The sequence below is a fragment of the Pezoporus occidentalis genome, unplaced genomic scaffold, assembly GCF_034315485.1.
Source record: "Pezoporus occidentalis ecotype Australia unplaced genomic scaffold, CSIRO_AGI_Poc_V1 ctg265, whole genome shotgun sequence".
NCBI classification, from domain to species: domain Eukaryota; kingdom Metazoa; phylum Chordata; class Aves; order Psittaciformes; family Psittacidae; genus Pezoporus; species Pezoporus occidentalis.
Window position 1 is genome coordinate 463,623 of NW_026914556.1, and position 15,555 is coordinate 479,177.

The following is a 15,555-nucleotide window of genomic DNA, read 5'->3' on the forward strand; positions in this document are numbered from 1 at the left end:
AGTCCTGTGCCTGGGTTGGGGCTGTATCAATACAGTCTGGGGGATGATGGGATTTAGAGCAGCCTCAAGAAGAACATGGGGGTGTTGGCTGATAAGAAGCTCAACATGACCTGGTAGTGTTCACTTCAACCCAGAAACCAACCATGTGTTGGGATATATCTAAAGGATAAAGCTCATCTACTCCAACACTGCTGCAATGAGCAGGGATGCCTTCCACTAGAGCAGGTTACTCCAAGCCCCATCCAACCTGGCCTTGAACACTGCCAGGGATGGGGCAGCCACAGCTCCTCTGCTCAACTTGTTCCATTGTTTCACCACTCTCATAATAAAGAATTTCTTCCTTATATCTAGTCTAAATTGACCTTCTTTTAGGTTTAAACCATTACCCTTGTCCTATCACAACAGGCCCTACTAAAAAGTCTTTCCTCATCTTATAAGCCCTTTTAAGTGTTGAGATACAGCCCCCATGCTCTAATGTCTCCCCTTCAGGAGCCTTCTCTTCTCCAGGCTGACCCAGCCCAGCTCGCTCAGCCTGGCTCCAGAGCAGAGCTGCTCCAGCCCTCGCAGCATCCCCATGGCCTTCTCTGGCCTCACTCCAACAGCTCCACGTCCCTCTTGTGCTGCTGCCCCAGAGCTGGATCAGGGCTGCAGGGGGGGTCCCCCCAGAGCACAGCAGAGGGGCAGGATCCCCTCCCTGAGCTGCTGCTCACGCTCTGGGGGTGCAGCCCAGCACATGGGGCCAATGCATTCAGGTGAGATTTGGGGTTGTTTTGGAACAGGAGCTACGGATGACACCCGCCCAAGCACCACAGCCAGATTTTATACCTTTTCTTAGGTATAAAACCTAAGAACCTCACCTCTTATACCGAGCCCATGTCCTGCTCAGCCTCCCCCAGGGGATGCGCGGGTAACCCTGCCCCAGCGCTACCATCAGCAGGTTCCTCTTAGAGCCAGGGCTTGTTTAGCGGCTTGGTTTACCTCACGGACACAGCGCCCGTTGGCTCCAGCAGCAGGGAGCCGATCCGACCCCGTACAGCCGCTGTGTGGTGGGAAGGGCTGGTTTGAACGCACTAAAACCAACGTTTCCACGGGGAATAGCGGCTGGAGCCGGGGATGGAGCCGGACCGGCTGGGCGGGGCGGGGAAGAGAAGAGGCTCCTCTTGCTGCCGGCTCCTGCTGCCGGTAAGTGCCGCTGCCGCCGGTACCCCCCTTCCCGGTACCCACGTTCCCGTTATCCCCTTCCCTCGCATCCCCTTCCCTGGCATCCTTCTCCCCATCATCTCCTTCCCCGGTCTCCCCTTCCCCAGCATCCCCTTCTGCATCCCTCACCGCTCCCGGTAGGACCCCTTCATAACTGGGCTCACCCCAGGCAGGTCCTGTATCCCCACGTCCGAAGAACGCCCCTTCCCCAAACACTGCATCTCCTCCTTCCCAGGTCAGGGCTCCCTCCATTCCTTCACAGCCTCCGACAGACCCCTTTCCCTGGACCGACACCCCCTGCCCGGAGCGATGCAGGGGAGATGCTCTCCAGCATCCTTACGGTTTTGCCCCCCGGGGGTTTGGGGTTTATCCCACAGGATCTGGTGGATTTGCCCCCCAAGGTTTGGGGTTTTTTGAGCCTCGGGATGTAGGATTTGACACCCCGGGGCTGGGTGTTTGCACGCCAGGGGTTGGTGGTTTTACAACCCAGGGTTGGTGTTTTGGCAACCCAGGGGTCGTGGTTTTTTGGCCGCCTAGGAACTGGGGCTCCTCACCCCGGCCCAGTCGCTCCCCCAGCGCCCATGGGCACCCCGGTGTTTAACTTTGCCTTGAGTTTTAGCGCTGTGATTGCGCTTCAGTCCCTCCCCGGAGGAGTGGCTGCGACAGGCTCGCTGTAGCTGCGGGAGAGCGGGCGCTGCTGCTGGGGCACCTCTCCACCGGCGAACTGCTGCGCTGTCGTGTGGGTGAAGATGCGATGCCCTGCCATCATCCTGTGGATCCAGGCTGGAGCAGCTCCATGGGATGGGATCTGGGAGCTCTGTGATCTGCTTTGAATCCCTCGGACCCTGCTGCTGGGAAAAGCACCGGGCTCAGGGTACTGCTGCCGGCATTCCACAGCCAGTTTTGAAGGTAAGGATCGTGTGTTTGGCTGTGTTTCCAGTCCCGGGGCTGCAGGAGAGGTGGTAGGAATTGTTCTGCTTTGATTTGTGAGCGAGAAAGAAACCATTCATGCCCTGAGAAACTCTGCCCTTCAAATGGGAAAGTTGGATAGAGGATGAGAGAGCAAAGGGAAATCACTGCGCTCCCTCACTGCATGGCCTCTCTGAATGCATGTTTTGCATCCCCAGGGATGTTCCTCCTCCTCCATCACCTCGCACCATCCTCTCCGAGTGTGTCTAACACATTACTGAGCCACTGCAGCCTCGCTGGTGGCAAAGGGGAGGAGGGAAGCGTGTCCTGAGGTCCTGGGGCAGGTATGGCTGTATGCTGCTGTGCACTGAGTTGTACTTGGTTTAGCAGAGCAGTGGAGTCTGGAAGCAAATGTATTTCCAGTTTCCATTGTACCCCTATGATTTAGAGTGCAGTCAGCCTTGAGATTGCAGAGCTTCCTTTTCCCCTCCCCTGCCAGCAAAAGATACCATATAGTGATGAAATGCACCTTTTACTCTGGGTTTATCTTCTGAATATATTAGGTCAAACTTTCTGTATATTAAAGGAAAACTGATGAAATGATGGAGTTCTGCTCAGGCAGACTGAGAGCAGGGAAGAAAAACTGTAATGTCCTAATAACAATGCAAACTCTGAGGCATCTGAGATCCACAGGAAATCTGGGATGATCCCATATCATGGCACAACTGGGCATTTATCCCGTTGATTTAAGGGGGCTCCTTATAGAAAAGGCTGAAAGACTGATGTTGGAGGGAGGCACTGTGCTCTATCAGCAGCACAACCATGTGAGCTGCTGCAGCTCACAGGAGAAATGAAGAGCTCCAGTACTGAAGTTGGGAAGGATGGCTCATCCTGCTTTGTCCCAGAGATTTCCATAGGATTGTATCATCCCCCTCCCTCCTGTACTGAAAATTCTCCAGGCAGTTCAGGTGTAGCACATCTTGGCAAGAGATATGAGTTCCTGGCTTCCCAGATGGAGGCAAAAAGGATGGGAGACATCAGGTTTGGGTTTTTGGCTCTGTAAGGGACTATGGATGAGCTTCCAGGGACTCTCTGCCTGGGGATCCCTGAAAAGGAGCCAGGAGCAGCAGGACCCTGTTGTCTGTGCCCTCAATCATGGAATGGTTTGGGTTGGAAGGGATCTTAAAGCTCATCCAGTTGCAACCCCTGCCATGGGGAGGGACACTTTCCACTAGAGCAGGTTGCTCCAAGTCCCATCCAACCTGGCCTTGAACACTGCCAGGGATGGGGCTCCAAACCTGGAGTTTCAAGCATCCCTTCTATTTATTGTTGGGAAAATCATGACTGTCAGATGAGGAGAGTCTCATTTCCAACCCCTAAGCCTGTTTTTTTGGTTATCCATGCAGTAGTATGGCCAAGAGAGTGTTTCTGTAACGTATTGTGAGTGTGGGCAGGTTTTTCTCCTATATTTATGTATTGTTGTGCCCAGCTCCCAGGTGTATCCCATGTTAAGCAACCTGCTGTTGGTTCTTGACTTGCAAAGACCTTTTACGCCAGGCTGATGGATAAGGTGGTATTTCAGTAGCATAGAGAGCTTGCAAAGATAAACACCAATAGCTGTGTCCTAATTCCACCTCAAGTTGGAGGGCAGCGTGTGCTCACAGACCAGCACCAGAGCAGCACCGTGGAAGTAATCATCTGCTTTAATTAGAGGTGTACTAACACTGATGCATGCTTAACAGTGTGAGCACAGTCAGTGTTTGCAGGAGGAGGAGGATGTGACTGCTGAACCTTCTTGGTTTAGACCTCAGAGCAGCCTTCCAGTATCTGAAGGGGGCCTATAGGGATGCTGGGGAGGGACTCTTCATTAGGGACTGTAGTGACAGGACAAGGGGTAATGAGTTAAAACTTAAACAGGGGAAGTTTAGATTGGATATAAGGAAGAAGTTCTTTACTGTGAGGGTGGTGAGGCACTGGAGTGGGTTGCCCAAGGAAGTTGTGAATGCTCCATCCCTGGCGGTGTTCAAGAGCCTTGGGTGACATGGATTAGTGTGAGGTGTCCCTGCCCATGGCAGGGGGGTTGGAACTGGATAATCTTAAGGTCCTTTCCAACCCAAACCATCCCATGATTCTGCGATTCAGTGTTCCCTCTGGAAACCCACAGAACAAATCCAGCGTTCTCAGCTGGCATCATTCAAGGCCATAGACCAAAAATTTGCCATTAATGTCTGGAAACCTGAAGACCTGATTTTTTTAAAAGCTTGACTTGAAATTGATGGTTTTGAGCCAAAAGACTTGTTTAAACCTTAACATTTGACACTGACTACATGAAACCCCGTGGGCTTTCAGCAGTGTCTGCCCAGGGGCCTGCCACAGGGCTTGATGGCAACAGACCTGCTTGCTCTCAGTGCTGGGGGAGTAGGAAAGCTTTGGTCAGCAAGTCCCAGCTCCAGTGAGGAAGGGCACAGGAGGGCACAGGAGGAGCTTCCCTGCTCTTTTCCTAGGCACCTTTGTTTGTTTATTTCTGAGTTGAATTTTTATTTTGAAATTTTCATTTTTAATATTTTAAATATTTATTTTACCTTTACTTGTAATTTTTTAATTTTCACTTTTAAATTTTAAGTTTCATAAATTTTATTTTAAAAATTCTGATTTTGTAAAATGTTCTTTTATTTTTTGTTTTCACTTTTTAAGTTTGAAATTTAAATTTTTTATTTTTTAATTTCTTTTATAATTTTCAAAGTTTTACTTCTCCATGTCTTTTTAATTTTAAAATTTAATCTTTTAAACTTTCATCTTTTAAAATTTTCTTTTTTATTTATTTTCTATTTTTAATTTTTAAAATATTTACTGTTTTTTTTTAATTTGAAGGAAATTACCAAATCCAGCAAGTCAATAGAAGTCAGTGGAGGGAGCTGAGAACTCTGAAGGATGAGTGGGTGCATGTAATACACAATTACATAGACTCAGTCTCATGGAATCATGGAATACTTAGGGTTGGAAAGCACTTTAGGATCATCCAGTTCCAACCCCCTGCTATGGAGCACGCCTCACACTAGACCACATCACCCAAGACTGCATCCAACCTGTCCCTGAACACTGGCAGGGATGGGAAAGGTCCCTATTGCTTTTACAACGGGCCTCATCATCAAACAGGAATGCTTGGAGGAGGTCTCTGAGCACGTGGATGGGGAGCACTGAGCTGGTGTGGTCTGCTTGGGCTTCTAGAAGAGCTTCATTATGGTCCCTCCTGTTTGGGGCTGTTAAGGAAACCCGGTGGTCCTCAGTTAAGAAGGAAGTCCCTTGTCTGAATAAATACGGGTTGAAAAGGTGAGGTGCAGGGGGGGAGTGGATGGCTAGTTACCGTGTGGGATAGAGAGGTCACAGGGCCCTTTAGAGGGATAGGGGCTGGGATGTGTGGGGTTCAATCAATCTCTAACTGTGGAAATAGTGAATAGTGAAGTGGGGATGTTTGCAGGTGAAACAAAGGTTAAGCAGGGCATGAAGGGCAAGGCCTGACTTAAGGGCTTGCAGAAAAGCTTTAATGATGTTCACTGAGCATTAAAATGGAAGAAGAAATTCAGCTGTGATGGAGTTTGGGGAAGATGGAGAAAACACAATTTCCTCATTGCATCTATTCTTTCTAAGGCATCGAGCTCTGAGCTGTTACTGCTCAAGAAAGAGATCTTTGGAATGCAATAGGCAGTCCTGTGGAAAGGTCAGCTCGGTGCTAAGTGCCAATCAAAAGCAGCAAACCATGTTAGGGATTGTTATGGAAGAGAAGCAGGACAAAACAGAGAACATCATTATACCCTTATATACATCCACAGTGCATTCACCTCTTGGAAATGGTTTGCAGCTCCTCTCAGAGGACCAGGAGGGGTGACCAGGAGTCCTCTATTGCTTCTGTATGAGGAATAAGCAAGTTGGTAAAGGGTCCTCAGCATGACCAAGAGATGATGAGGGGGGATGTGATGGAGATTAAAGAGCCCACCAGTGACACTGGGAGAGTGGATGGAGGTTGATCATAGAACTATTGAATGGTTTGGGTTGGAAAGGACCTTAAGATCATCCAGTTCCAACCCCCCTGCCATGGGCAGGGATGGCTCACACTAAACATGAGGATGCAGGATGCCTCATCCAATACAAGGATTGGAGGGCATCAAATGAAACCAGTGGGTGACAGGCTCAAAACAGGCAAAAAGAGGCATTCCTCTGCACAGCACATAGCTGAGGTGTGGGAGTTGTTGCATAGGAGGTCATGGATGCTAAAAGTTGATATGGGCCAAAGGGGAAGCAGGACAGCTTCATGATCTAGAAGTCCTCAAAAGCATCTTTAGAGGTAATTCAGGACCATAGGCTGCTGGAAGGAAAAACGACATTGGGGAAAACTTACTGCATGCTGCCTTGTTCTCATAACCCTGCTGAGGCACAGGTTGGCAGCTGTGAGATAAGGCATGTTGGATTACATGGATGTTGATCCTGACCCATTCTTGTGCTGCACTCAGTAGTGATGCCCCGGAGATGGGGCCTGAGCTGAGGGCACTGTGGAAGCAGAGCCCGATCACAGGAGATGTGGCAACATTCAGATATAACAATTTGATATCCGGAACTATTTCTATAATATCCTTTTCCCCCAAAGTTTTGTCTTTGTGTTCCCATCAGCCACACCAGTGAACTGTGAACTGCTGGGATTGCAGGGCAGCATTCCCACCTTCCCAGGTACCTGTGACACCATGCACTTAAAGTCTGGGAATTGAGCTGTGGACACAAGCACATGGATTTCCTCAACTGAAAGTTCCCTATTGTGAAGTTGGGAGCCCCTTCTCCCATCTGGGCACAGAAGGAGACACGAGTCTGAAGGCACTGAGACTCAATTACTTGCTTACTTGTGTTAAGCTCTCTGTGTATGGCCATTGAGACTGCAGGATGGAGCTGCCCACTATGGCAGTAAGAACCTCTGAACTTCAGAGCCTAAAGAAGTACCAGGACCATGCAGGGCAGAGCATGTGCTGAACAATGGGGTTCTGAAATCATCCAGCCTGGGCAAGCAGCCCCACTTGGTCTGTGCGTGACTAAGATGATGCTGAGAACGTATAACCATAGGATGGTTTGGGTTGGGCAGGACTTTAAAGATCATCTTGTTCCAACCCCCTACTTTGTGGACATGGCCTGTTGGGATTTAGCAGAGCTGCTTTCATTTTGGATTCCAGTTGCTTACCTGTCCTCTTTCTGCTCTCAGGATGTTTCTTTTTGTACCCCACTTCACTGATGATGCATTTCGATTCCCAGGCAGGCTTTTAATTGCCATGAAGGACCTCAGCCAGCGCTGCACGTTTATCCTCACCTTCAGGATTTCAGACACTTGTACTGGACTGATCACCATGGGACAGTGATGGCACAGACATAACCATGGGTGTGTGGATTTGTCTTGAAGGAAATGAAGCATCAGCATTATTTCTGTACTTCCTTTCTTAGACCTACAAAGCACATGCGTTAAAGTCATTATTTATTGCTTTTCCCTCTTGCCTCTCTTTCAGATTCTAACAGTGGGAAGATGCTGATGAACAGAAATGAAACTTGGCTCCCTAATTCCTCCTCTGCTGACTCATCCTTTGTGGAAGGAGGTGGCAACTTGGCAGGGATCGGCCTGCAGGAGGTGGTCATCGGCCTGGTATTAACCCTCATTGACTTGATCACGCTCCTGGGAAACACAATAGTGTTCATCTGCCCAGTGGTGGAAAAGAGGCTGCGCACCGTCACCTATATGTTTATCATGTCCTTGGCCATGGCAGACTTCCTTGTAGCTTGTCTGGTCATGCCCTTCAGGTAAGAAGTGCTTGCAAGGTAAGATCAGGTGGTGGAGTTTGTGTGTGTGCAATGGCATTTCCCCTCGCTTAGTAGCTGCTCCTTGGGTAGAGCTGGATAGAAGTTCGTGGGCTGTGCTTAGGGCTGTGCTTTCCAAAGAGCTGAATGGTGGTTGCGGTCTATATGTGCTTCTATGCCTCAGTTTCTCTATGCTTTATAGTGGGTCTACTTATGGAGAGACTTCCCAAAGGTGTTCCTTCTGTTGGCTACATAGGGATGCTGGCTGCTGATCTGAACTAGATATCCAGCCTTTGAGGTGGCTCCAGTGCAAGAAGTCCTGTCTTCCAGGACTAGCTCTGCACTGCACGTGGGGTCAACAGGGTTGCTAGAGGATTTTACGTGCTCTGAGTGTTTGGGGAATGGGAGATGAGGACTGTGACTGGTGTGTCAGCATTAAGCACAATGTGTTGCTCCTTCTAGAGTTTCAAAGGCAGAGCAGCAAATCACAGCATGTGTTTTCCCCTCATTTTTCTTATTCAAGAATGACTATTGAAATCAGTGCAGTTCAATTCTCTGCTTTCCATTTTACACTTCTTTATCTTTTATTTTCTGGTAGCGGAAGGGAGAAGTAAAACTGTTCCTTGCTAGCGTAAGAAAAGGGATGATTTGATGTTACTGACCACAAAAGGCTGTTGCAGAGGTGTTGTTCTTCATATTCTTGGTGAAACATGGAATTCTGATTGTTCCTTCAGGTTCAGGCAATGTACAGTGGGGTTTGTGGGGACGGCTGCTGACCTTGCCAATCAAACAGCCTAGAAGAAAAACAGTCTGCAGGGGGATAACAAATGGGACTGATGCATGGGTTCTGATGCGTGTTAGTGCATGCCAAACAGAAGGAAAAGCAATTATCATAGGAGCCAGTTTGACCCAGGAAAACGTGACAGAAAAGGAAAACCAGGTTGTCCCTTGGTGCCTTAATTTCATAAGAATAAGACTTCTGTTTTGTTCTGGTTTGGCTCGTGTGCAGGAGCGGTTCAGCTGTGCTTGGCTCTTGTCTGGGTACTCCAGCCAGCCCAGCTATTTCCAGGCTGAATATTTCCAGCTGCTCTTTTCTTTTGCAAGCAAAAGTGAACCACAGCAGTGACTTTGCCCATGCTGTGTGCTTCTTTGGGCTTTTATTACTCCTTTTTCACCAGCACCGTGTCCAAGCTACAGAGACCTTTTACATCAGAGAACAGGTACCACATCCTGGTACCACATCCACAGGTATCCTGAGCTGTAAAAACATCTGCCAGGTCAAGTGCATCCCACCAGATACGTGCTGATGGGAGATAGGAATCCGTGTGCAGGGATGCTCATGACAGCAGCGTGGTCTACTTCTGGAAGGCCATGGTGCTCACAACCACAGGCTTTGCAGCACCTCTGGGGATAAGAGGGCTTCTGAGGAGTGGGAACAAGGCACCCAAGTCCATTATTGGCCCCATGCTTTGACTTCTATGGGACTCATCTGTAAAAAGAGCCATGAAACCTTTCTACGTGTGTGCAGTGGGACCCTCCATGCTGCCCATGTGGAGGCTGCGTATGCTCAGGTGTACCCAGCTCTCTCTTGTTTGCATTATGTCAGGTTTTCTCCCTTTGTTTCCAAACCCTCTATCTCACCCTTTCTCTGGTTAAACCTCGAAATCCTGCCTGAGATACATGGCTATCCCTCCAGAAAACATCAGGAGTTGAAGAGAAGGAAGACAACTGCTTCACGCAGTAACTGAGTCTCAGTGACTTCAGATTTGTGGCCCCTTCTGTGCCCAGCGGGGAGAAGATGCTCCCAGCTCCAAGATGGGGGACTTTTCAGCTGAGGAAATCCACATGCTTGTGTCCACAGATCAGTCCCCAGAGTGGTGCCACGGGTCCCTGGGAAGGTGGGAATGCTGCACTGCAGTCCCAGCAGTTCACAATGGGAACACAAAGACACACCAGCATCTACGCAGGGACAGGTTCTGCTATAGGTTGGTGTTGGCCTGGATTGTTGTGCAGCATCCTATATAACAAGAAGCTCCTGGGGCCCTTCCTCACCACTGTACCCAGTGTTGTGCTCTAGAACGACCTTCACAAGTCACTGAAATGAATCACTGCTAATCAGATGCAGAGCAGGCACTGGTTTCTAACTCCTCTGCCCTCAAGCTGACTCCTTGTGCCCTGGCAGAGCCCACCTGAATGCACTGCAGCACAGCAGCACCACCTCCTCTGTATTTGCCCAGCAAGCTGTGAAGTTCCAGGATAATTAAAGCTTTGCAGGACCAAGTCATCACTCAGCCTTTCACATCGAATTCACATGCAACGCTTGTTTCAGCAGCACCCCAGGAGCCGCAGAAAGCAGGGGAAAGAAGGAGGAAGAGAATGGCATCTAATTGAATGCTACAGAAACGTGCACCAGCCTTCCTACAGCTGCCATACGCTCCTTCCTTCACTGCTCACTTCTTAAAGACCCTTCTCGACTTTGTTAGAAATGATTTTGGTGTAATGTCTGCTTTGTGGTGGGGTGCTCACCTCGCTGAGGCATTTGGGAGCTACGTAACATACAAGCTCTATGGGCTTCCTCCTAGGATTTAATGTTTTAACCAGGAGTTAGCTTTGAAGCATGAGACCAGATGAAAACTGAGTTTCTTGGAGGAGAGAGCATCTTCCATGGCCCAGGACCTGGGTGGAAATCATAAAAGCCTGCTCTACACAGGAAAAGCTGTGATAGACAAAGCTGTGCAAATATAAATTTGGGGAGCTCTAGGGGGGCAAAACACCTCCCTAAAGGCATCTGCTTGCAACACGGTGCAGGCAAGAAGCATGGGTTTGGTCTTCTTTAGCCATGCCTCACCAAGGTGCCATGTGTTGCGCTTTGAGGGTGAATCCCTGCTCTCTGAGCTGCAAACCCACCTTTAGTACCTCTGCGTTAAATCATGGTGTTACCGCCTTGAAGACATACATGCAATGAGTCCTTCCAGCTGTGATTCCCACCTGTTTTCTCTCGCAGCATCATTTACGAGGTGACGGGGATGTGGCTGTTTGGGAAGCTCTTCTGCAAAGTCTGGATCTCCTTCGATGTCATGTTCTGCACCGCATCCATCGTCACCTTGTGCTTCATCAGCCTGGACAGGTACTGCTCCGTCGTGACCCCCTACCACTATTCAAGAAGGATGTCCCGTGGCAGGTGAGTGGTGTTACTCATCACTTTGGGTCCCTCCCTATCTTGATCTATATTGGCCCGTATTGACTCAAGACCAAATGAACTATTAACAGTTGCTGCCCAAAAGCAGACTGATGTGGCAAAAGGATCTTTACACTATTTAAAGCTTTGCAGAAGATCTTCACGGGGTGCAGGAGAAAAGGGGAATGCAGCCGAGCTGCTTTGGTGGTGCTCGTGGGAATGGACTTTTTTGAGCCAAGGATGGGTTGCAAAATGGGGTAGAAACAAGTGATGTGGCCTGACTTGTACCTACAACTTGCAGGCATTTAATGGGACTAGGGGAAATGACACCCAGAAGAATGCATGTAGCAGTAGTCTTTCACCTCTTCAACTCATGATGCTTTCTGAAGTGACAGTCATATATCTCAGGCAGGATTTTGAGGTTTAACCAGAGAAAGGGTGAGACAGAGAACTTGGAAACAAGGTGAGAAAACCTGACATCATGCAAACGAGAGGGAGCTGGAGTAAAGAGACTGCAGGAATCATAGTGTGCAAAGTAAATCCTGAAACATGATGACGCTTCCCCATCCCTGGCAGTGTTCAAGGCCAGGTTGGATGGGGCTTGGAGCAAGCTGCTCTAGTGGAAGGTGTCCCTGCCTGTGGCAGGGGGTTGGAACTGGATGAGCTTTAAGGTCCCTTTCAACACAAACCACTCTGATTCATAGGGGGAAATGCAGAGAAAATAGGATGAGTTTTTCTAAGCTCCTGTCAAGGTTTTATGTGAAACATTGAAATGAGGACTGAAGAGGGGAAAAGTTGTCTAAGGGAGGACACTGGATCTGGAGTGCTTTATCAGGTGGGTTCAGGCTCTTTGGGGAAGTTTTTCCCACTGTAACTCTTGCTGCGTGCTATTTGGGAGCATAGGTCCCTAAGATGAGGAGGGAGCTGCACATCATGCTGTGGTGCAGAGCAAGCGCTGCAGTGGTCCTGAGGATCATGTGCCCATCAGCTCCACCCTATTGCTGCTCAGAGGATAATGGCTAGAAACCCAAGCTGAAACCAAACAGGAAAATCTACATGCAGTTGTTTTAAATATAACCAGAAATCCTCTGTGAAACCGTTTCTCCTCATTTTTTTCAGCCATTCCTTACACTGACCCCAGTTCTGTAAAGCACAAACAAAGTTACCCCACTGTTACAGATATTCATGTCTGGACCTGTTGTACCCCATCTTTTTCCCTTCTCCAGGCCCTGTGGTACTGCAGGGCAGTGATATCCCACATGGGTTACCATGGGGATTGACTCGTACTGCATGTTTTCAACTCCAAATTGCTCATACCCTCTCTCCCCTCCCTATTTCCTTGCACAGATGCATCGCAATGACCTGCATGGTCTGGGTATACTCCTCCCTCATTTCCTTCCTTCCTGTCATGCAAGGCTGGAACGAGATCCCCGGGGTGGACTTCGATGCGGGCAGAGAATGCATCTTTGTCACCAACTGGATTTTTGCCATCGTGGCTTCTGCTCTGGCGTTTTTCGTTCCCTTCATGGTCATGTGCAGCATGTACTTCTTCATCTACCGCGCTTCGCGGCTCAAGGCCACTCGGATCATGTCTCAGACCCTGGAGATCCACTACCACCCCAACAGCAAGCGGCAGAACCACCTGCAGCTGGAGAACAAGGCCACACGCACCATCAGCATCATCATTTCAGTCTTTGTGCTCTGCTGGCTGCCCTACTTCGTCCTCAACGTCTGGCTCGCAGCAAGAGGCACCGACTCCACCAGCACGGTCTTGGTTGAGGCATTCAAGATCATCACTTGGTTGGGGTATTGCAACTCCACTATCAACCCGATGCTTTATGCTTTCCTGAACAGGGACTTCCAACGGGCTCTGAAGAAGCTGCTCATCTGCAGGCAGAGGTCTCAAGTGGACACTGGAGAAGACATGGTTTCCATAGCCACATTTTCCAAGACTGCTCCAGACATGGAATATAGCATTACGGTGCCAGTGCCCAATGGTGCCCTGAAAGGCAAACCCAAGTAACGGGGATTCAGAATCAGCTGCTGGAGGTGGTGGTACAGAAAGTGCCAGAGCACATCCTAATGGAAAAATAATGGGTAGGAAAATAGGGGAAGGAGGGGCTGGAATATTACAGCTGGGGACATAGGGCAAAAGTGCATTTCTTCATCTTCCACAGTTTTGTAAACAAGGAACTTTGGTATTTTAGGGGCAACTTGTTATAACTAATGGAGCTAATTCCTTCCTGCCTAATTACTTTTTAATAAGCATTTCCTAAGACAAATTCAACCTTCATGCAGGGGAAAACAACATCAGCATGATAATGTGAACTTGTCTCCATGTACCTCCTGGTGATCTGCACTGTAAGGTGGGAGAGTGTTTCTCATTTCTCAAGATGCTGTAGCTCTCACCTTGCAGCTTACATTACAGATTTCATAGAACCATAGAATGGTTTGGCCTGAAGGGACCTTAAAGCTCACCCAGTTCCAACCCCTGCTATGGGCAGGGACACCTTCCACTACAGCAGCTTGCTCAGATTTGACTGGTTTTAGTAATTCTCTGTGTGTCAGTCTGTGTATGGGCATTAGGAGGGATGTGGTCAAGGAGCAGAGGTCACCTCTTTATAAAGGCACCACTCTGCAGTCTGGGCTGTTGCTCAGGGTTCAACTCCCTTCTGAGAGGTTCAGAGCTTTCAGTGGCTTTCTGTGAAATACCTGTGAGTGTCCTTACGAATTCTGGACGGGAATATCCTATGTAGCAGGCCCCAGCGAATGAGTAAGACTTGCTGAGAGCACCAAGTGCCCATGCTGAGAGCACTGAGTGCCCATGGGGCTTAAAGGGGGCTGCAGGTGACCGACTGCAGCCAAAAAGGGTACATGAAGAGGAATTACTGCGTATTCTGCACTGTGATGTCTATGCCTTACTGCCATGAGTAATACTGTAGAGTATTGCTGGACTATACAGCCATAAGAAAAGGACGATGAATGGGAATGATCACGTTTACCACTCCCAAGTGCTTGTCTGGACTTCAAACAGCATTAAACAGCACTGGCTGCCTGTGGGAGGACCATGAATTGCCTTACCAAAGGATGACCCTGAAAAGACAGGCCTGCTCCCGAATGTCTCTGCAGCATCATAGCTGTGAGTAAAAGCAGGAGTTGAGCCCACAGGATCACAGACCACTCATACAACAGCCACTGCTTCTCCTGGCATGGTTCTAATGGGGTCTCACCCTGCTTTACACAGGAGTCATTGCACTCAGAGCCTGCTTTTAGACCGATCTTCCATGGACACAAAACACTTGAAGGATGGTTTGTAAAACAGCTTCTTCCGTGTGCTTGCTCACCTACTTGAGACAGGCAAGGCTTATGCAGCCTGAGAAGCACAGGAAACAGCAGAAAGATATCCAGGTTAAAATTTAATGCTACAACTAACAGACTGAAGCTCTCAGAGGGGTGAAGAACATCACTTTGTTAATAAATAAAGGGGGATGTTAGTAAAAGCCTGAGTGCTTCTGCTCTTCCAGCTCAAAGGCAGCAGAGGGCTGTCCTCAGAGGTGTAGCAAAAAGCACTGCCTGGAGCAGTGCAGCTACTGAAGACCCTGGTACAAGCATCAGAAGTTGTCTTTCTCAAGAGCCTGGTGGAAGAAACAGCCTAGACCTGGGGTTGCAGCACTGGTACTCCTCTTCCTGGAGTGGGTCTCCCAGCTCCTACGACTCCAGTAACAACATGGAAGCGGTAAGGAGAATAACTACACAATCCTGCTTTTACTCTGGGGGGAAGCACCTAAATCCAGTGGGCACAAAGGTGGACAGGGGTGGATTTTTGCTTCTGTTACCCAGTTCATTTTGATAAAACAGGACAAGAACTGTGTTTCAGCCCCAGGAGCTATGACGGGAGGGAGCTGAGGGACAGGCAACAACCTCTGCAAGAAGAGGCTGGGACCCCAGGGCTGTAGGAATGCTGCAGAGCCTGTGACCAGAGCTCCCTCCTGCCAGGCTTTAAGCTGGCAGCTCCACGTTCAGGTGTCCCACCACAAAGTGTAGGTAGGAAGGTACACGCTGATTTCCATGGCCACAGGAAGACCTGAGCCACTCTGATTTTTGGTTTCTAGATGTCAATTAACTGAAAGAAGGAAAATAAACCTGTCCATGAGATATCAGGGCTGCTATGTAAAGACTGGGGTCTAGTAGACAAGGTAGAAAGCTGCTGCTGTCATCCATACAGAGCTGAGAGAAGCCTGCCTTCATGGCTTTCCCTTTGGGATGTGAGCATAAAGTAAATGCACATTAGATCAAGGCCTTCAGTCATGACTGACCATTCAGTCTGAGTTGACTGAAGAACATCCAGCAGGACAGGGATGGAACATGGAAGTGTAGTATAATTGCAACCTGACTTAAAGAAGGAAAACAACATGAGAGGTGCATCCTCCAGACAGCCTGGT

The 15,555-nt window shown here is 48.9% G+C and overlaps 1 protein-coding gene across 1 annotated transcript; it reads left to right on the forward strand.

Annotated features, from left to right (window-relative positions):
• The first annotated feature begins 7,660 nt into the window (after positions 1 to 7,660).
• LOC134166570 (probable G-protein coupled receptor No9) lies at positions 7,661 to 13,912 on the forward strand. Its single transcript, XM_062624322.1, has 3 exons — positions 7,661 to 7,938; positions 10,940 to 11,116; positions 12,461 to 13,912. The coding sequence occupies exons 1-3, from the start codon at positions 7,667 to 7,669 to the stop codon at positions 13,134 to 13,136; spliced, it is 1,125 nt and encodes a 374-aa protein (XP_062480306.1). The 5' UTR covers positions 7,661 to 7,666; the 3' UTR covers positions 13,137 to 13,912.
• Positions 13,913 to 15,555: the final 1,643 nt, after the last annotated feature.

What these genes read in the sequence shown, in the direction of transcription:
- LOC134166570 (XM_062624322.1), top strand. Translation starts at nt 7,667, where the DNA reads ATGCTGATGAACAGAAATGAAACTTGGCTCCCTAATTCCTCCTCTGCT. An exon ending in TGTCTGGTCATGCCCTTCAG is followed by an intron (nt 7,939 to 10,939) that starts GTAAGAAGTGCT and finishes TTTCTCTCGCAG; the next exon opens with CATCATTTACGAGGTGACGG. An exon ending in AGAAGGATGTCCCGTGGCAG is followed by an intron (nt 11,117 to 12,460) that starts GTGAGTGGTGTT and finishes TTCCTTGCACAG; the next exon opens with ATGCATCGCAATGACCTGCA.